Consider the following 21,976-nt stretch of genomic DNA (forward strand, 5'->3'; position numbering starts at 1 on the left):
AGGTAAGGCTTCACTCTAGCCCAGACTGATCTGCAATTTACTATGTAGTCTCAGAGTGGCCTCCAACTCACAATGACCCTCCTATCTCTGCCTCCCGAGTGTTAGGATGAAAGGCGTGCGCCAGCACGCCCAGCCTTACATACTTTTGATCTGAGACTGTACAACTCAGAAGCCTCAGCAGCAGATGCTTCCTAAAGGTGTGCACCACCACATCCAGCCAAAAATATTTTTAACAAGTTCTTTTCTTCCACAGGAAAAAGAGAAAGCATTAAGAGTTAATTTATAGAATTTCACTTTAAATATCTTTTGACTTTAGGAAGTACTAAACTTTATAAAACTTACCAAACACACTTCTTTCAAAGCTGCAGCCACAGAAATACCAGGTTTTATCTGATGCTTTGATGGAGAGCCACCTGTTTCATGCTGTCCCAAAAGTGGCAAAACATCAGAATTCTTTATTCCCTTAGCCACCAACTGTTGAAAAAAAGTATTCAATATGTTGGAGACATCATATTTACAGAAGAAAAAAAGAAGGTTCCAAGATCACTGTCTATCTCTGGTACATAGAGAGGGTTTTCACATTCCGTATTTATTAAGCAAAGCACCGTGATGCATGTTGGAAAAAGAAGTAAACCAAAAGAAAAACCTCTAGTCTCATATGTAAACAGAACTACATGTCACGATGCTCAAATAACTGGTTTCTACTGTCTATCAATGTCCCAATTTGTGCATTTGGCTTTACATGGGTATTTGGAGACTGAACTCCAGTTGTTGGGCTTTGCAGGCAAGTGTCTGTAATTGCTAAGCCATCTCTCCAGTCCCTGAATTACAAATTTTTAAAATTATTCCTCTAGACAATATTTAGCTTTCCTTAGTTAAAATGCAAGCTTTTATTCCCAGTTAAAAATAGCAAAATTAGCCAGGTGTGGTGGTGCATGGCTTTAATCCCAGCACTCAGGAGGCAGAGGTAAGAGGATGGCCGTGAGTTCAAGGACACTCTGAGACTACATAGTGAATTCCAAGTCACCATGGGCCAGAGTAAGAACCTACCTTGAAAAACCAAATTTGTATGTATGTATGTATGTATGTATGTATACATATGGCAAAAGTTATATAAGGCAAGTGATAATTACTTATTTTGACTTTAGATACTTTTTCTTTTTGTTGTGTGTTTGTGTCGGTATTCTATGTACCTGCATGTGCAGATGCACTTGAAGTACAGAAGCCAGATGAAAAGATCAGTTGTCCCTTCCTCCACCACTCATCTTGTTATTTTTCTGAGACATTCTCTCTTAATACAGAGCTGTGGGTTTTTATGAACCTTTAGTCTCTGCTCCTCATGAGGCTGGGGTTACAATTGTGTGATGCCATGGCCAATTGTTTATGTAGGTCCTGAGGAATCAAACTCAAGTGGTCTCAGGCCCTCTTATGAATGTGTCAAGGGCTGCATCTCCCCAATCCTTGGCTAGATACATACATACATATTTTTTTAAATTTCTTTTATTTTTCAAGGTAGGGTCTCTCTGTGGTCCAGGCTGACCTGGAATTAACTATGTAGTCTCTGGGTGGCCTCGAACTCATAGAGATCTGCCTACCTCTGCCTCCCGAGTGCTGGAATTAAAGGCGTGCGCCACCATGCCCAACAACCTTATATATATATTTTTTAATAAATAGGGCTAGCAGCTTCCTCTTGCCAGTGTTCAGCACACTCTCCTGCTGCTGTTGTCCACCTGATATTGGCCAGGAGGTGATGCCCACCCTCTGCTAATGCCATCGTTTTCCCCTTCCATCGTGGGGGCTCCTCTCGAGTCTGTAAACCATAATAAACCCTTTATTTCCAAAAAAAAAAAAAAATAGGGCTAGGGCTAGAGAGATGGCTTAGCAGTTAAAGCATTTGCCTGAGAAGCCTAAGGACTCAAGTTCAATTCTCCAGATCCTATATAAGCCAGATGTACATGGTGGTGCATGTGTCTGGAGCTCGTCTGCAGCGGCTAGAGGCCCTGCCATGCCCATTCTCTCCCTCACTCTCTCTCCCCCTATCTCTAATAATGATAATAATAATAACAGTAACAACAACTTAAAAAACAGGGCTGGAGAGATGGCTTGGCAGTTAAGGCATTTGCCTGCAAAGCCTAGTAACTGAAAGTCAATTCCCCAGTACCCATATAATGCCCGATGCACTAAGTGACACATCTTATCTTGCGCAGTGGCAGGAAGCCCTGGCATACCCATATGCACTATGTGTCTGCCTCTTTCTCTCTCTTAAATAAATATTTTAATATGTATATATGCCTATATATACATATACTTAAAAAAATATATATCTTTGAATTTTATTTTTTAAGAGAAAGAGGCAGTGATTTATATATATACATATATATATAAAATATACTATACATATGTATGTTTCCTTGACAGAGAGAGAGATAGGCAGACAGACTGAAACAATGTATATGGGTATACGAGGGCCGCTTGAAAATACAAATTAATTCCAGACACACTGAATGCCTGGCTTTACACTGATACTGGGGAACTGAACCCAGGTCAGCAAGCTTTGCTAAGCAACTGTTATTAACCACTAAGCTATCTTTCTTGACCTTATATTTATAAGTATACTATAAATTATATTGAGTAAAAGTATTTTATATTAATCTCAACTCTAAGAGAAACCCATTGTAACAGAGACAAAAATCTATGTTAAGATTGCTTTAGGTTAAACAATCAGGGACAGGGTTATGAAACCAAAGATGTTCAGATTAACTACAAATTGTGATTATATGCGGACAGAAAGAGCTCAATAGAAGCTATTCTTAAACTGAGAAAATAGACAGGGAAGGAATTACTAGGGTTTATTGTCTGTAAGTATAGAAGTTGTCAGCAAAAACAAATAAAAATAGTCACATACAGAAAGTAATAATTTCATTTTCAAAGGAGAAAATATTAATTAAGAAAGGTGACCAAATATGACAAAGTAACAAAAAAAAAAAAAAAAACCAACCAAATTAATTACACTAAAACATCATGACAAAAGAGAAAATTCTTAAAACTAAAAAAGAATCATCTTCTGGCACTAGAGAGATGGCTTAACAGTTAAGGCACATTGCCTATACAACTAAAGGACCCAGGCTGAATTCCCCAGGACTCAAATAAGCCAGATACACAAGTTGGCACATGTATCTGGAGTTTGTTTGTAGCACCTAGAAGCTGTGGCACACCCATTCTCTACCTCTCTCAAATAAATTTAAGCAATTTTTAAAAGACCTTGTTCTTTTTTTTTTTTTTTTTTAACAAAATTAACCACATGGCTAAATCCAAAATATTTATTTCCTTCCAAGAATAGTTTTTAAATTTTAAATTTGCAGCAGGACTAAAACATTGACCTAAAATTTTCATAAATCAGATCTCCCTACCGTCTTACCCCCGTATGTATGTGTGTTTCTTTTTCAGACAGGGTTTGGGCTATGTTGCCCAGGATGGCCTCCAGCTTACTTTGAGCCCAGTATCATGGCTTTTAACTTGGGCCTCAGTCTCCCAAGTGCTGGGATTCCAGACATGTACCTCACACTCCTGGCTCAGAAGCTTTTGTTTTTGTCTTTCAGTGGTATTACAGGTTGAGCCCAAGGGCTAGGGCTCTACTTCTTATCTATGTACATCCCCAGCTCTAGGAAGTCAAGATTAAAGTAATGCTACAGAAGCCTTTTCCCCACTAGCTATATTCTCATAAATTCATAACTTTAAAAAATATCTGCATCACTTATATTTCCACAAAGGTTTTAATTATCACTGTAAAATTCTCTATTTCATAGATCCATTTTACTATGTGCTAAAAAGTTAACCAATAGTGCCACCAAATGACAAAAATCAAAATTTCATTAAAAAAAACAAGGCCAGCTTTATAAACACATGAAAGTATAAGTCTACTTACATTTAAGACATATACCAAAGAATATCATTTCATCTCTAAATGATGACTAATTAGTAAGGATTTCCTGCCTGCTATAAAAAGATTCAAAGGGCCTGATTTCATATTTTGAATATAAAATAATTCCACATGTAGTTTTATAAATCCTAAAGATATGTGGCCAAATTTATCAAATTTGTAGAGTATCACTCTTCAAGGAACCAATATAGGCTTAGCATTCCTAATCTGAAAATTGAAAATATTCCAATCCCAAAACTTGGGAACAGACCTGCTACCATAAATGGAAAATCCCATATCTGATGTGGTAAGTGAAAGGAGAGCATGTGACTACGGGAAACAGATGGAAAAGGAGAACGAAGGCAAAGTGAAGGAGGAGTCCTGTAATAAATTATGCTCTCAATTCATAAACACCAATACAATGAAGTAAAGGAAGGGGATGTACAGGAGAAAATACAGCCCGAGGCACATATGCTACACATTCATTCTCTAGTGCTCATAGGCACTAATAGAACCTGGAGGTAGCATTATAAACCAGTGGCAAATTCTCCTTATATTTGAAGGAGAGAAATGAGAGTGAAAGAGGAGGAGGAACATGAAGAGGAAGGGGGCTGTCATGAGGAATTTTTACCAACCTTTTAAGTAACTTTTCAAGTTTCTTATGTGTATGGGTTAATGTGATTATGTTTCTTAATAATCCATCCACTAATACAGGTGATGCTCTTCCCATCACATCCCCAAAGAAAATGAATCAATTAGATATAAGAGAGTGAATAAAAAACTAGAACCCTAAAAGTCAGAAATAACACTGAGGATTTCTTAGTAGATTCTTATATTATTCAGTATCATTTTAGGTAGTAGCTTTTTTTTTTTTTCCCTATCCAAGTACTAACCAGGCCCAACCCTGCTTAGCTTCTGAGGATCAGAGGAGATCAAGTGTGTTCAGGGTGATATGGCTGTAGACACGTAGTAACTTTTCTGTGTTCTTCAACTGCTGATGTTTTCCTCTTCAACCTCAAAAATCCAGCAAGTGGAGAACTCCCTTTCATCTGACACTCTTTTTCTTTTCTGATCTTCAGAGGAAGGCTCTGGGTTTGATCACAGTACCACAATATTTACAAAATTATAAAGCTGATTTTCCACTGAGACACCTAAGGACATGAACTCAAGGCAGATTAACAACATGAGCCAAAGCTTACATGCTCTTCCCACATTTTCTTTTCTCTCTCATATGCTTCCTTTCGTTTTCGTCCCAGTTGTTCTTTCAATACAGCAGCGCGTATATTTGCTTGGGCCTGAAAATAAAAGCAATTAACAAGATCAGAAAACCAGTACATGATCATCACCCCCCCACTCCAGGTCTAGTAAGATGTGTAGTAAGTATGTTCCAGAACAAAAATGTAAGCTCAAGGCAGTGTGGTGGCGCGCGCCTGTAATCCCAGCACCCGGGAGGCAGAAGTAGGAGGATCACAGTGAGTTTGAGGCCAGCCTGAGACTTCATAGTGAATCCCAAGTCAGCCTGGGCTAGAGTGAGACCTTACCTCGAAAAACTAAAAAAAAAGGTAAGCTCAGTTTATATCCCCAGCATGTTGAATCAGGTATGACAGACAATAGGTGCTCAATAAATATTTGCTGAGTGAAAATAAATGCAGGTACATTAGAATGGAAATTAAAATGTAAATTCTTTTAAATGTAAAAATTTATAAGTGAAGCCAGGTGTGGTGGTGCACGCCTTTAATCCCAGCACTTGGGAGGCAGAGGTAGGAGAATTGCTGTGAGTTTGAGGCCACCCTGAGACTATATAGTGAATTCCAGGTCAGCCTGGGCTACAGTGAGACTCTACCTCGAAAAAACAAACACACAAAAAAATTTTATAATTGCTATAAATAATTCATCATCACAGAAATGGATAACTGAACATTTTGTTTTTGAGGTTGCTTTTTTTTTGAGGCAAATTTTTGCTATACAGCACAGCTTGGCCACCACATCATGGCATTCCTCCTGCCTTAGCCTCCTGTAGAATCACATGTGACATAGTTTTACATACTCATGCCATGATTTCATCTAATTGTTCGTTACAAATAAGGTATAAAGGGTTATAAGCACTATTCCAGAAACCACAAGGTGAATGAAAAATCAAGAGAAGGAAGTGATCTAACTACCTGAAAGTTAAGAACAAAGTTTTCTGCCTCTGCTTTCAGTTTCCCTGAGCAACACTGTACTGATTTCAGTGCACACCTTTAAGGAGTCCATTTTTTTGCGCCTAGAGTCAGTTTCTTCACTTGCTTCCTGTCCTTCGGCATGGTCAACTTCTTTCTACAAAACACATAAATGCGCACACCAGTTAATAGATATTGCCACGCTCAGGACAGAGTTCCGTGAGAGAACCTGCAAAAGCTGATACCTGAAGTACGAAATGGAAATCAGTCAATACCATTAGTTTTCTCCCAGATTTCTCAAAGAGAAAGCTGCAGGAACCTTCACAACTACCACCTCTACTCTATGGTCATGGAGCAGAAAGGCAAACAGAGGGTGATATGAAATGTACCTTGATCCTTTCATAAACAATAAGTACATTTTCTTTTCAGATTTCCTCTTCAACAAATGGTCTTATTAATTTTAAGTCATATAAGATTTACTATGGCCCTATCTGCAATTTTCTGATATTTGATTATCATTTTTAAATAGTTTTACTTTTTAAAAATTTTTTGTTTATTTTTGTTTATTTATTTGAGAGCAACAGATAGAGAGAGAAAGAGGCAGATAGAAAGAATGGGCACGCCAGGGCCTCCACCCACAGTGAACAAACTCCAGACGTGTGTGCCCTCTTGTGTATCTGGCTAACGTGGGTCCTGGGTAATTGAGCCTCAAACCAGGATTCTTAGGCAAGCACTTAACTGCTAAGCCATCTCTCTAGCCCCAGTTTTACTTTTTTGTTATTAGAGCTGGGGGTGGTGGCGCATGCCTTTCATCCCAGCACTCTGGAGGCAGAGGCAGGAGGATCGCTGACTATGAGGCCACCGTGAGACTACATAGTTAATTCTAGGTCACTGGGCCAGAGTGAGACCCTACCTCAAAAAAAATCAAAAAATCTTAGTCCATTATAACATTATTCAATTACTTTTTAAAAAGTGATTTTCAGGGCTGGAGAGATGGCTTAGTGATTACAGTGTTTGCCTGCAAAGCCAAAGTATCTTGGTTCAATTCGCCAGGACCCATGTAAGCCAGGTGCACAAGGGGGTGCATTCATCTGGAGTTCACTAGTGGCTAGATGCCCTGGCACACCCATTCTCTTCCCTCCTGCCCTCTCTCCTTCTTTCTCTCTCTCCAATAAATAAAATATATTGTTTTCAAAATGATTTTCAACGTGCCTTTTCCCCACGCAATCTGGCTTTAATCTGCTGGCGCTCATTGAAGTTCTGTAGTCTTATTTGCCTCAGTCTTGCCAGATAAACCTAGAAGAAGAAAAACACCAAACATATTCATTTTAAAGGAACATTTATATTAAGACAATCTTTTAATTTATGGAAGAGTATTAATCTGAATTCAAGAAACAAAAGTTCTAAAATTTGGTTAATGGAAATGGAATATTAGCTTTCAAGTGCTTAAGTTAAAGCAATTTATTTCTGAAAAGCAAGAAATATGTTATAATTACAAATTTTTAAACTGATCAAAAGAAATTGAAACTCAGAAGACTGAATAATAGTTATGGGCAAAATTATGGCACAGCAGGTCAGTCAAAACATATTAACAGGTCTTTTGGACTTACAAAAATCTTCAAATAATTGTTAAGCTTTTAAACCATGCAGGAACAGAAGGCAATAAAACTCAAAAATGGCTGTGTGACGAGGTACTGAACATGCGGGACGCATACCTCTTCCTCTTGGTTTCTTGGCTTCCCTCCTCTTGCAGAGCTGGGCCTGCCTCCATACATAGCTGCCAGGTTCTGCAGGAGTCCCTGTTTGCCATGTAATGTACTAAGTTTAAAGCATGCCTGAGGCTGCGTTGCCCTCCTGCCTAGGAAAAGCCATGTGCTACGTGTTTCTTTTGGCAGATACCAGCCATTTCTACCAGCTATACTGTAACAGTGAACTCTGGCACTGTCCTATGGTCATTTTGGTAAGTGAAACAGAAGAAAGTGAACTTCACGCATAATTACTCAAGAAGGGACCAGAAGTTTTAAAAACTGCTTTAGGGCTGGAGATATGGCTTAGTGATTAAACGCTTGCCTGTGAAGCCTAAGGACCCCTGTTCAAGGCTCAATTCTCCAGGACCCACGTTAGCCAGATGCACAAGGGGGCACATGCGTCTGGAGTTCATTTGCAGTGGCTGGAGGCCCTGGCGTACCCATTCTCTCTCTCTCTGCCTCTTTCTCTCTCTGTTGCTTTCAAAAAAATAAACAAAAAAATAAAAATAAATTTAAAAAAAACTGCTTTAGTGCTTAACCCCATATTAATAATTTCGTCTTTAAAAAAGTACCAGTCTACTTCTATGCCATACACAAAAATACTTGTGTCTACTACTTCTGATATCAACAAATGTGCTGGTTATTAATTAATTATAGTACCTAAATCAAACTACTCTCAGGCATGTCCTTTAGTATAAATAATCGCAACCAGGCACAAAATGACTAATTTTCAAATGTGATTTACTATTAACATTGAATTATTTTACTGGAAATTATTAATATGCTTTAACAAAATTATCAAATTTAAAGTTCTTTAACTTCAAATATATTACTTTAATTTCTCTATCTAATGCTCTTTTTTGGGAGGGTATGTAAAAGCAAAGAACGTTTATTCTGCATAATCAGCCAGCATACAGGGTCAACCATTCATACAAAATGGCAACCCTGAGATGAGCACACAGGCGCCTTTTAAGCACATATAATGATTTTTTTTTTAAAAAATGAATTGATTTTTATTAGAGTCAGAGAGAGTGAGAGAGAGCACAAGAGAGAAAATGGGCACACCAGGGCCTCTAGTCAGTGTAAATGAACTAAAGATGCATGTGCCACCATGTGTATTTGGCTTACTAGGGACCTGGAGAATTGAACCTAGGTCCTTAGGTTTCACAGGCATGTACCTTAACTACTAAGCCATCTCTCCAGCCCTAAAGCTTTTTTTTTTAAAATCATCTTGTGGGAAGCATACTTTTCTACTCACCATCTCCATTTTCCTGACTGCCATCCATTTTTTTTGTTTTGTTTTGTTTTTCGAGGTAGGGTCTCACTCTAGCCCATGCTGACCTGGAATTCACTATGGAGTCTCAGGGTGGCCTCGAACTCATGGCAATCCACCTACCTCTGCCTCCCGAGTGCCGGGATTAAAGGCGTGCGCCACCACGCCCGGCTCATTTTTTTTAAACATCTTAAAAATCTGGTTTCTAATCCCATTGTAATTTAATGCATTTTCCAAGATCACCCCCAGTTTCCAAAATGAGTCAAATATTTTTTTTGAGAAATTACAAATTTTACAATTAACATTTTCTTTGAAAATTGTTTTGATTCATTAACTGGAAGATGTACACATAAATCTCTCATAAAAATATAATAGTTTCACCAGAAAGCTTAAAAAAATAAAGAAAATATTCCTAACCTGGAGAGATGGCTTAGCAGTTAAGCGCTTACCTGTTAAGCCTAAGGATCCTGGTTGGAGGCTCGATTCCCCAGGACCCATGAAAGCCAGATGCACAAGGGGGCACATGTGTCTGGAGTTCATTTGCAGTGGCTGGAGGCCACGGCATGCCCATTCTCTCTCTCTCTCTCTTTCTATCTCTCCTTCCCTCTTTCCCTCCCTCCCTCCCTCCCTCTTTCTCTGTCTGTTGCTCTTAAAGAAAAAATAAATAACTGAATAAATAAAAACCAGATGCACAAAGTGGTGCATAAATTTAAAAGAAGGAACACAAAATTTAAGAGTATTACCTTCTAAAATATCTTGAATTTGTATGTATGAATGACTACATGTATTCTTATAGTAAAAACTGATTTTTTTTTTTTTTTGAGGTAGGGTCTCACTCTAGCCCAGGCTGACCTGGAATACACTATGGAGTCTCAGGGTACCCTCGAACTCTTGGCGGTCCTTCTACCTCTGCCTCTCAAGTACTGGTATTAAAGGTATATAGCACTATGCCCAGCAAAAACTGATTTTTTTCCATAATTATACTGACTGATTTTTTTTTTTTTTTACTGATAGCACAAATCATTTCTTACACTTACTACAGTGTAAAAAAGCAAAGTGGCATGGGGTGTGGGGGGAGGCAGACAAACTAACTCTTTGGTAGAACACTTGTCCAGTACTGCAAGGCCCTGGGTTTGTTTTCCCAACACCCTCCTCACACACACACAAAATAAATGGTTTAGTGACAATAGAAGTAATGTAAAATTGTTTTAGAACTTTGTAAGTCAAAAGAAGAAACTCTGAGCTGTAAGAGACACTAAGGTATAAATGATAGTTATAAATTATATGTATTATATATAATATAAAATTATACATATATATTATAGTTAGGAAACAGAACTGGTAACATGCCAGTGAAATTCCAGTGTGCTGATTTGGGTGGCTGAGATCAATAATTAAGCTAATAACATCATGTTGTAAAAAGAAAGATAAGATCAAGTTTGGAAGGGGTTTGAGGGATTGCTTCATAAAAGTATAATTGTTCAACTCTCAGTTTAATAAACTCTGAATTCTGTAGTTGAAGAAGGATAAAAGTAGTAAGGTTGAAGGGCTTTGTTACTGCTTTTGAAGACAGGTCCTCACAATGTTACCAAATCTGATGTCAAGGTCCTGGGCTTAAATGATCCTCCTGCCTCAGTTTCTGCAATAGTAAGGTATGAGGTTGGTACAGCCTCTGACCCACTTTATCACTGTTAAGAGTGAAATAAGTTTTGAAAAGATACATGTAAGTTATCCACTGGGTTTTAGGAGAGTAGATGATGGTGAACTGAATATTCACACAGACTGTTTCAGATGAGAATCTGTCATTCAAATGAGGTTATCTTTCCATCAGGTTGTCAAAATTACTATTCTTGGGAAAGGAAAATGGAATAGTAGAAACACACAGCACATTTCTGCATGTTCACAACCAACAGGTGGTTGGCTGTCCGAAGAGAAGGGTGGTGTAGAAAAGCATAAGAGTGCAATAATAAATGATAAACAGAGACCAGGTGCAATCCAAAAATAAGAACTTCAGATTTGTAAGAGGAACAAAAGACCTTAATATTGGTCCAAAGCAACACAGGAAGAAAGGAGAATCCTCTTCAGCATGGCGGTTAAAACAAAACAAAACAGATAAGGTGTGTTTCTTGGCAGGACACCTCTTGTAATGTAATGTAATGAAGCATCCAGTCAGACAGTTCACAGACTTAGCAGGTGGCAGCGGTTGATGGCAGTTTCTATGCATGCAGTACTGCTAGGTCTGTCTGAGGAAGTCACTGGCAGGAATTCATTCCATCAACAGCCATTGTAGCTTATGTAGCTGTTATAAATCAAATTCCTTCACATTGGAATACTCCCTCCTGAAGAGAGGAGGGAGGCTCTGGAAACCCCTTAAGCCTGAGGATTCTGAAATTTAAAAGGTCACATGACTACTTTCCAATTACATGAATGATAAGCAACTGTTGAAGGGCAGGCTTTGACCAGTGTTAATTAAAATTTGAAATATTCCCTCCTAGAGGGAGGAAGAAAGCTCAGGAGATTCAAGAGGTGAACAAGTCTTGGAGAAAGGTTGCAGGGCCCCCTATAAGGTTTAAAAGGAAAACAACTGCTTGGGAAGAGACTCCCTGACCAGCAGCTTGTGCAGTGAACTCCAGACATGCAGCTTCCATGAGCTATCACCTATGGAGTGAACTTTTCGGTAACTTAGTTCCCTTTGAGTCATCCATTGCTCCTGTAAGCAGAACCTCACCCACTTTTCTCCAAATAACCCCAATAAACTTACTGGTTCATCAAACCTGGTTTTGGTCCAATTGTAGCCTCCATATCTTCAGAAACCTGTAGGCCACAGGCTGTGCATGCCTGGTACAAAGGGCTTAGACACCAACTAAAGGCACAGAAAACCAATTCATTTAAATAACAGGAGAAACCCCCCTTCCTGCTCTGCAAATCTAGGGGGAAATGTGGACATTTAAGTATAAGAAGCCTTTAGAACCCCAAATATGCATGACTAGAAGTTAATTTCTCCACATCACAGTACAGATAAGATGCCAAGAGTATAAAATAGACAATATTAAAAGTTATGAGACTAATATTCAGTTACTAATGAAGACAAATATACCATAATTAAGACAGAATACTCCACAGAAACCATGAAAGCCAGGAAAGGATATAATACTATATTATAACCCCTAAGAGTAACTGCCAACCAAGATTATTATATCCAGAAAAGTTATCCTTTAAAATGGATAGAGAAGGTGGGCATGGTGATGCATGCCTTTAATCCCAGCACTTGGGAGGTAGAGGTAGGAAGATCGTTGTGAGTTCGAGGCCACCCTGAGACTAAATAGTGAATCCCAAGTCAGTCTGAGCTAGAGTGAGACCCTACCTCAAAATAAAGGGGGGGGTGAAGAAATAAAGATCTTTTGTTATTTTTAGTAATTTATTTGAGAGAGACAATGAGAATGGGCACTTGTCATTGCAAACTGCCACTTTGTGCACCTGGCTTTATGGAAGAACTGGGGAATTGAACCTGGGCCATCAGGCTTTACAAGTAAGCACCTTTAACCACTTAGTCATCTCTCCAGTCCAGAAATAAGGTAAGTACAAATTAGAGAACTCCATGACTATTAAAGACAGCATTGCACAACCTTCTGCTTCAAGAAATCCTTCACTCAGGAAGAAGACATTCTGAGTCACAAGAAATTGGGAAAGAATTTATTTCAAGAAAAGACTAAACAAGAATAAGGAAACAAAGCAAACATTAAGAGCACAGGAAGCCACCAAGCCTCTAAATGACAGAGGGAAAAAGAACGGAACAGAGTACTTGAATCAAACAGGAAACTAAATTATATGAATGAAATGTACCTCTCAATAGTCCCATGTAACAGTTACTTATTAGCGGGACAAAGTACCTGACCAGAAGCATCTTAAGGAAGCAATGGTTTATTTCTGGCTTATAGTTCCAAAGGTAGAGTTCAAGAGAGTAGGGAAAGTATGGCAGGAACAAGAAGCCAGCTCACATTATCACATTAGCAGGGAGGAAGGAAGTAGACAGAGATAAATGTGGGTATTTAAGTAGCTTTCTTTTTATACAGTCCAGGACCCCGGCCCATGGAATGGCACCATCAAAGTTAGGGTGGGTCATGCCACCTCAATTACTCTAGCCTAAAAAATCCCTAACAGACATGCCAAGAGATTTGTTTCCATGGTGATTCCAAATCCTGGTTGCCAGAGATTAACCATTACATCCAGATCCCTGTCTTTTCTCATTCAAGTTGTGGTATTTGTTCTTGGTATGACAAGTGATTTTTATTATATGCTGAGTTTTGGCTATTATGTTTGAAAACTTCCCTATTTAAGTCTTCTTTTTTTTTCAAGGCAGGGTTTTACTCTAGCCAGGCTGGCCTGGAATTCACTATGGAATCTCAGAGTGGCCTCGAACTTACAGCAATTCTCCTACCTCTGCCTCCCAAGCCTATTTAAGTCTTCTATTTTAGCAAGAATTAATCTTGTCTAATTTTAGCATATAGCCTCTAAATTACTTCTCAGACTTTCGGTCCAGTGGAAGTTTGGTGCCTTTAGCATGTGCAATAGCCTTTATGTGCTTCATTTTCCTGGTGCTGCTAGAGCTCCTGCTCAGTACCTGCTGGTGCTATTGAATTGGGATGGAGTGTCTTCCCTGGGCCACCTGCTATGTTGGAAGACTTCCTAAGAGTTATAGGCAAATGACATCAGAACTGTTCACATTTCTTTTTCTTTTTCTTTTTTTAATTATTTTTTGTTTTATGTTTATTTATTTATTTGAAAGTGACAGACAGAGAAAGTGGCAGAGAGAGAGAGAATGGGCATGCCAGGGCCTCCAGCCACTGCAAACGAACTCCAGACGCATGTGCCCCCTTGTGCATCTGGCTAACGTGGGTACTGGGGAATCGAGCCTCGAACAGCGGTCCTTAGGCTTCACAGGCAAGTGCTTAACCACTAAGCCATCTCTCCAGCCCACTGTTCACATTTGAGTCAAGGTGGAACACAAGGAAGACACAGAGCTTTGTGACCAATGCTACTGTGAGTAGAAGGAATCACTTGGAAGTGCTTTACTTGCTGATGGTATGTGGCGTGTCAGTTTGTTACTGATTGTGGATTGCCTTGCCATCCAAGTCAACTGCCTATTGCCCCATTTTGAATGAGGTTGGGACCACCATGAGGATTCAGTTTCCCTCACTTAAACCACTCAAGTGGCTTTGATGTATAGAAGGTTATAGGATTTCCCATCTCTGTTCTATCTACAGAGATGGGGCAAGGAATAGATGCCATCATCTCTGTAAGTGTGCAAAGTCTATTTTCTGACTGCTAAGGTTTTGATATAGCAATATGCCCTATGGTGTGACCAGACCTCAAAATTTTAACAGTTACATGGGATTGTTGTAAAAGCTAAAAGATCTGTTTTGAATAGGGTACCCTACAAATTCCAAAATAAAAAAATGTTGAAGTCTAACACTTAGTACCTCAAATTGACCTGATTTGGAGATAAGATTTTTAACAGTCAAAATGAGGTCATCAGGTTGTAACATTTTGTAAAATGACTGGTGTCCTTATAAAAAGGGAAAAATATGGGCTGGAGTTTAGCAGTTAAGGCACTTGTCTGCAAAACCAAAAGGCCTCACTTAAATTCCCCAGTACCCACATAAACCAGATGCACAAGGTGGCACATGCACCTGAAATTGGTTTGCAGTGGCTGGAAGCCCTGGCATACCTATTCTCTCTCTTTCAATCTCTCTCTACCTCTTACACTCTCTCAAATAAATAAATAAAGATAAAAATTTTTTTTAAAAAAGGGAAAATATGAATACTGTCTCACACATAAGAATAAATAACAGTATGTGAAAATAAGGTGACTGTCAGGGTGAAAATTCTACATACCAAGGAAAGCAAAAGGTGGGAAACAGGCATGACACAGATGCTTCCTCCAAGGCCTCAGGAAGAAATAACCATGTTGACAGACTGACCTTGGACTTTCTGCCTCCAGAATTGTGAGATAATAAACTTGTGTTACTTAAGCCATTTCATTATTGGTACTTAGTTATAGCAGCTTTAGCATACTAATACAGAGATAATATATAACTTAATGTAATACTTGACTTAATCTTTAAATAAAGTTATTATTACTTGTTTGTCTGCTTGTCTATGTCCTTTATTGTTTATATTGTACTGTTAATACCTAATATATTGGTCAAATAATGATGTAAACACTAAATGAATAAAAGAATTAATTAAATGTTTAACAGTCAATATGCACGAATTTTAGGGCAATTTTCCACTAGTAAAAGAAATACAGTATGGCTAAAGATGAAGTATCAGAAAGAACTTTTTTTTTTTTTTTTTTTCGAGGTAGGGTCTCTCTCTGGTCCAGGCTGACCTGGAATTCACTATGTAGTCTCAGGGTAGCCTCAAACTCACAGCAATCCTCCTACCTCTGCCTCCCTAGTGCTGGGATTAAAGGTGTGCATGCACCCCTACACCTGGCTGGAAATAACATTTTTCAAGGGAAATAATGTTACTTCATCATATTTTATAAAATTCTGAAGTTCTTCGACTAAATTATGCAACAAACAAAAATAGATCCTACCTTGAAAAAACAAGATGAAAAAGCAAAACAAAGTAATTTTTTTTTGGGGGGGGGTTGAGCTAGGGTCTTACTCTAGCCCAGGCTGACCTGGAATTCACTATGGAGTCTCAGGGTGGCCTCAAACTCATGGCTATCCTCCTTCCTCTGTCTCCTGAGTGCTGGCATTAAAGGCATGCACCACCATGCCCAGCTTAAAATAATATATTATTATAAGAGAGGCACAAGAATAAGTACAAAATTCAGGATAATGACTTTTCCATCCCCCTCTGGGGGTGCCAAGAAACATATCAGACAGTGGTTGTCAAGCTATAGCCATAAGCCAAATCCAGAAGCCAATTTTTTTTGTAGGACTCTTAGGAATGCTTTTTACAGGCTGGAGAGATGGCTTAGTGGTCAAAGTGTTGGCCTGCAAAACCAAAGGACAGGTTCGACTCCCCAGGACTCACACAAGCCAGATGCACAAGGTGGCACATGCATCTGTAGCACGTGCAGTGGCTGGAGACCCTAACATGCCCATATTCATTCTCTCTCTCTCTCTCTCAAAAAAATAAAAATAAAATAAAAGTTTAAAAAGGTAAGTGGGACATGGTGTCACATGCCATTATTCCCAGTACTTAGGAGGCATAGGTAGGAAGATCACCATGAGTGTACCCTGAAACTACATGGTAAATTCCAGGTCAGTCTGGGCTAGAGCAAGACCATACCTTGGGGGAAAAAAAAAGTATAAAAAAAGAATGGGGGCTAGAGAGATGGCTTAGTGGTTAAGGCATTTGCCTACAAAGCCAAAAGATCTCGGTTTGACTCTCCAGGACCCACATAAGCTAGATGCACAAGGGGGCACATGCATCTGGAGTTCATTTGCAGTGTCTAGAGGCCCTGGTGCACCCCTTCTCTCTCTCTCTCAAATAAATAAATAATATTTGCTTTTTAAAAAAGAAAGGTTTTCACATTTTAAATGAAGGGGAAAAGAATAATATTCCATAACACTTAAACTTATATGCAATTCTAATGCTAATGTTCCTAAACAATATTTTATTGAAAGATATCCATACCAATTGGAAAAAAAGAAAGAAAAATATCCATACCATTCATTTACACGTTATTTGTGATTGCTGAGCTAAGTATGTTGAGTAGCTATGACAGACTCCAATCTTTGTCTTACCTATGCTTGTTTATAACATCAGAGTAAAAAGAAACAGAAAATATCAAGTTTAAATCTGAATGTATTATAATCTCTTTAGAACTGTAAAACAGAAGTTTTATATGAAATATATGTACATTTTTAAAATATTGAAACAAGTCCAGAGTCCTAACTCCCAGAAACTGTGTGTCAATACATGCACATTGTTAAAAGCTACTCAACTGTAATAGTCATATCAAGAAAGAAAAGTTGTAAAAGATTAAGATTCAGCTGGGCATGGTGGCACATGCCTTTAATCCCAGCACTCGGGAGGCAGAGGTAGGAGGATCACCATGAGTTCAAGGCCACCCTGAGGCTACATAGTTAATTCCAGGTCAGCCTGGGCTAGAGTAAGACACTACCTCAGGGAAAAAAAAAAAAAAAGATTAAGATTCAATTAAAAGATCTATTCACAACCCTCAAACAATAATCCTAAATAGGTATGCTGGTAAGAAATATGAAAAGGAAAAATTGATAGACATTAAAAAGCAGACAAATCCATTATTATATTTAAAGACTTCCTCTGTGTTAAACACAATGTAGACAGAATATCACGATGGATCAAGAAGAATGGAACAGCATTCACTACTAGGACATAATTGAAACCTGTACAGTTCTCCACTCTCAAGTGAATGTGCTGCATTTATACAATAGAGTACCAAGCTCGAAGTACAAACCCTAGAGTATAAGAAAGAACTGAATATAATCTTACAAAGTCTATCCCTTAACCAAAGTGAAATAAAACTATAAGCAGTAATAGAAGATAATGAAAAACCATACTCCAAGTTAGAAAAAACTTCTGGAAAATAACCCATAAAAAACTTCTATCTAAAATACACAAAAGAAAACTGTTTTAGCTCCACATTGCTGGAAAACACCAGACACAGTTTATGGGAGGAAGAGGTTTATTTCAGGCTTACAGATCCAGGGGAAGTTCCACAATGGTGGAAGACGATGGCATCCATTCATAAATTCAAAGTGATACCCCCAAGCAAGAACAAATGGGCAGAAAAAACAAACAAACAAACATAGGGACACTAGGCAGAGCTCAAACACACTGCATACCTTTAGGATGGGAATCAGTGACATCTCCAGCCAGGTGGCTGAAGAAAAGACAAGCTTTTTATAAAAACATCTAAGTTTATTAGGGGATATAAATTCCAACTACCACCAACACTTGAGAAAACAACACAATCAAACAAAACAAACTACTTAAGCAAACACTTCTCTAAAGACAATATAAGGATGGAAAATAAGCACGTGGAAAAATATTCAGGGCTAGGGAGTTGGCTCAGTGGTTAAGAGAACTTGCTCCACAAACATTAGGATCAGAGTTCAGTTCCCTGCATACTTCTTTAAAAAAAGATATTCAGCATCACTGACGTTTACAGAATCAACTAAACAAAAGTAATCTATTACTAAACATTTTTAAATAGTTTAAATACCAAATGCTTTGCTCTAATCTCCCTGCACTATGGCACACATGTGTCTACACTCATAAGCGCGCACGCACGCGCGCGCACACACACACACACACACACACAACACACACACACATTGTGGTATACCCATATAATAAAATATGACTCTGGAATACAAAGAACTGATAACGTGCCAGTCATAAAAAATATGCATTTATGATGTGCAATTTTACATAAAGTTGCGAGACACAAAACCATAATGAAAGAAAACATAACTATGCTGGGCGTGGTGGCGCACACCTTTAATCCCAGCACTTGGGAGGCAGAGGTAGGAGAATTGCTGTGAGTTTGAGGCCACCCTGAGACTCCATAGTGAATTCCAGGTCAGCCTGGGCTACAGTGAGACCCTACCTCGAAAAACTAAAAAAAGAAAAAAAAAAAGAAAGAAAACATAACTTATAGGGAGATGAATGACTTTCAAATGACATAATGAAACTGGGGAGTGACAGAATTAGTACTTCAATAGCATTATGGCAATGTATACATGATATGCACTTGTCAACTACTCATCAAGATATACACTGAACACAAATGAATTTCATTATGCTTCAGTTATACTTCAGATCTGGAAGTATGTTCTAATATAATATGTGCTGCAAAAGGCAGTACATAAAAGTATCTTCTCTGAAACTGGGTATGGTAGCACACTACTGTAATACTCAGGAATATCAGAGGTTCAAACTCTCTATATTGTGCAAGTGAGGCCAGCCTTTGATACATGAGACCCCGATTCCAAAACTTAACAACAAAAACTATTAGATCCTCTGACGGCAATAAAACTACTCCTCAGTATAACAATGTAACAGTGAGCTCATGCCATTATACACATGTACAAGCTACAGAACATAAAACACAAAAATAGACCCTAATGCAAATGATAAACTGTATGGTTATGATGTGTCAGTGTGGGTTTGAACATCCATTCTAACACGTCCCAGTGCTCTGATGAAGAATGCTCATAAGGATGGCTGTACATGCCTACAGCAAAGGATGATGGGCAACCTCTACAGTGATCAATTTTCCTGTGAACCTAAAACTATACTAACCAATAAAGTCTATCAAAAAGTGTTCCTCAGTCGTGTGTGGTGGCGTACGCCTTTAATCCCAGCACTTGGGAGGCAAAGGTAGTAGGATCACCATGAGTTCAAGGCCACTCTGAGACTACAGAGTGAATTCCAAGTCAGCCTGAGCTAGAATGAAACCTTACCTTGGGGGGGGGGGGAAGTGTTCCTCTACTTCCCTCATCTGCTACCCCCAGATGTAAAGTCATGAGCAAATGAGGAATGTTAAGACCACCAAGATTTCTTGTCATCCTTCCCCTCTCTACTGGGTTAAAAGCCCTATACAACACTCAACATGGAATGAGTTTTCTGTTAAACTGGTTGACTGGAGGGAATGTGGTGGGCCAGACCTATTTTGGCTTTAACAGCAGCTCCTCATAGAAAGGGCAGGTTGTAGGAGCTTGACACATGGGATTTCCCTGATGCAGCAATGGACGAGACCATGCAGCAAAGAAATAAGAGCAAATTCTCACAGTAGCCAGTGGCTCCAGGCCAAAGAGCTGATACATTCAGCACTTAAGTCCTAGCAGAGTAAAGAAGTGAGTTCTCCAACCCTTGAAGGAGCTGGATACTGCTCTAGTGGGGCCTGCAGATGACCACAGGCTCACAAGGGATTTCAGTCCAATGAGGCTATCAGTGGTAAACCAGCTAAACCTTGCCACAATGTAACCCACACAAAGAGGAGTATTAATTAAATCTGTGCTATTTTAATTCACTCTTTACGGTAACTTGCTATATTAAAAAAAAAAAAAACAACAACAGAAAATGAACACAGAGAGGTACATTTTCAATAGTATTTCTACCTTGTCATAAAAAGTTCCACTTTAGGGTTGGAGGGATGGCTTAGTGGTTAAGGTGTTTGCCTGCAAAGCCAAAGGTCCCAGGTTCGATTCCCCAACACCCACATAAGCCAGATACACAAGGTAGTGCATGTGTCTGGAGTTTGTTTGCAGTGGGTGGAGGCCCTGGTGCACCTATTCTCCCCCCCCCTACTTTCCGACTATCAAATAAATAAAATATATTTAAGTTCCACTTTAGAACTTAAAATCTTTGAAACTTTGTATCCTGTCCACAGGTGATACCAGCCCTTACTTATATTCTCAGCCCCACATTATTGTGATGTTCAATCCTGAATGTCATCCTCACTAGACTGGGGAATCAGAGAAAACGTGTGTGTGTGTGTGTGTGTCTGCATTACACTGAGTAATTTATGCATAAGTACACTAAATGGGAAAGACCAACACCAAATGTGAGCAGCTCCATGTAATTGGGAAGTACCTGGAAAATGAGAGGGGGAGAGGGAGGAAATGAAGGGAGGAAGGCAAGAAGGAACCACTCAATATTTTCCTCTGGTCTGGTCTTTATTTCCAAATTAGGCATGTTTTTGCTTCTGTTGCCTTAAACATTGGAATCCAGGTTCTTCAACCTTTGGACGTAAAGCAGTTGGCCTCCCAGAGGACTCTAGATGGGGGATTGAACTACTGCCTTCTCATGTTTGCATGCTTCTGTTTTTCTAGACCAGGTCACTGTTTGGGCCCTGAAAGGCCCAGGCGTGAGACCTAGTGGAACTTCCTGAGCCTAGCTAAAGTTTGGCGACCTGTCTCTGGCCAGCTAGGACTCAGCAAGACGCCTAATGGCTTCTGGCCTGCTACCTCCAATTGGAATTACCATTTCAATAGTTAAAGTTTACTATTGGCCCTTACCTCTTGCCCCATCCTAAAATCCCTGCCTTCGTCCCCAACATGATATAGGCAATTGCTCAGAGTAATAAAGCGAGTTGTTTCTGTGAGTTCCTGCATTAAAAAGACCCAACTCAGTGTGGTTTTTCTCCAGTGGCCAGGAGAGGTTTCTGAGTCGTCTGATGCTCATCATCCTCCTCAACCCCTAGGGAGGAACCAGCAGGCCTGGTCCTTCCCTCAGCACTACCTACCTGAGCAGGAAGAAGCCCTGCAGGTCATTACCAACTTCCCTGGCTCTCTAGATTCAATATAGCAACTTTTCAGCCACTGTGTTTATGTAAGTCAATCCAGTAAATTCCTTTTTATATACTCTACTGGCCCAATTTCTCTAAAGTCTGTTAAATGCCATTGAGTACATATTCTTATCTAACGCTGGTTTATAAATCACTTTAGAGACAAATTATACCTGAGATTAAGCCTTACAGTCCTATCACTACCAAAGTGCTTAAAAATTGCCTTGTTGGGCTGGAGAGATGGCTTAGCAGTTAAGCACTTGCCTGTGAAGCCTAAGGACCCCGGTTCACGGCTCAGTTCCCCAGGACCCATGTTAGCCAGATGCACAAGGGGGGCACACATGTCTGGAGTTCATCTGCAGTGGCTGGAGGCCCTGGCGTGCCCATTCTCTCTCCCTCTCTCTCTCTCTGACTCTTTCTTCTGTCTGCTGTTCTCAAATAAATTTTTTAAAAATTGCCTTGTTAATGAGCCAGTTAAATAAGCAACTATGTAATACACACATCCAAACATAATGAAAAGGACAAGCTTTTCATGTGAGCCATATCTTTCTAAGGCAAACTTTCATGTATATACCTAGTCAT

At 39.2% G+C, this 21,976-nt stretch overlaps 1 protein-coding gene across 6 annotated transcripts in view; it reads right to left on the reverse strand.

The window, feature by feature from the left end:
* Nucleotides 1-21,976, reverse strand: part of Nek1 (NIMA related kinase 1) — a 176,937-nt gene that overhangs the window by 57,286 nt on the left and 97,675 nt on the right. For 3 of the 6 annotated variants that reach the window (XM_045153373.1, XM_045153380.1, XM_045153387.1), the window contains 3 exons: nucleotides 7,794-7,877; nucleotides 7,291-7,374; nucleotides 6,089-6,235 (listed from right to left, as the gene is read on the reverse strand). In XM_045153373.1, coding sequence (XP_045009308.1) covers nucleotides 6,089-6,235; nucleotides 7,291-7,374; nucleotides 7,794-7,877 — 315 coding nt within the window. Of the gene's footprint in view, nucleotides 1-342; nucleotides 475-5,118; nucleotides 5,215-6,088; nucleotides 6,236-7,290; nucleotides 7,375-7,793; nucleotides 7,878-21,976 lie in introns of those variants that run through there. The other 3 variants (XM_045153392.1, XM_045153383.1, XM_045153398.1) reach the window with 2 other exon arrangements.

The sequence above is a fragment of the Jaculus jaculus genome, chromosome 1 (genome assembly GCF_020740685.1).
Source record: "Jaculus jaculus isolate mJacJac1 chromosome 1, mJacJac1.mat.Y.cur, whole genome shotgun sequence".
Taxonomy (NCBI): Eukaryota; Metazoa; Chordata; class Mammalia; order Rodentia; family Dipodidae; genus Jaculus; species Jaculus jaculus.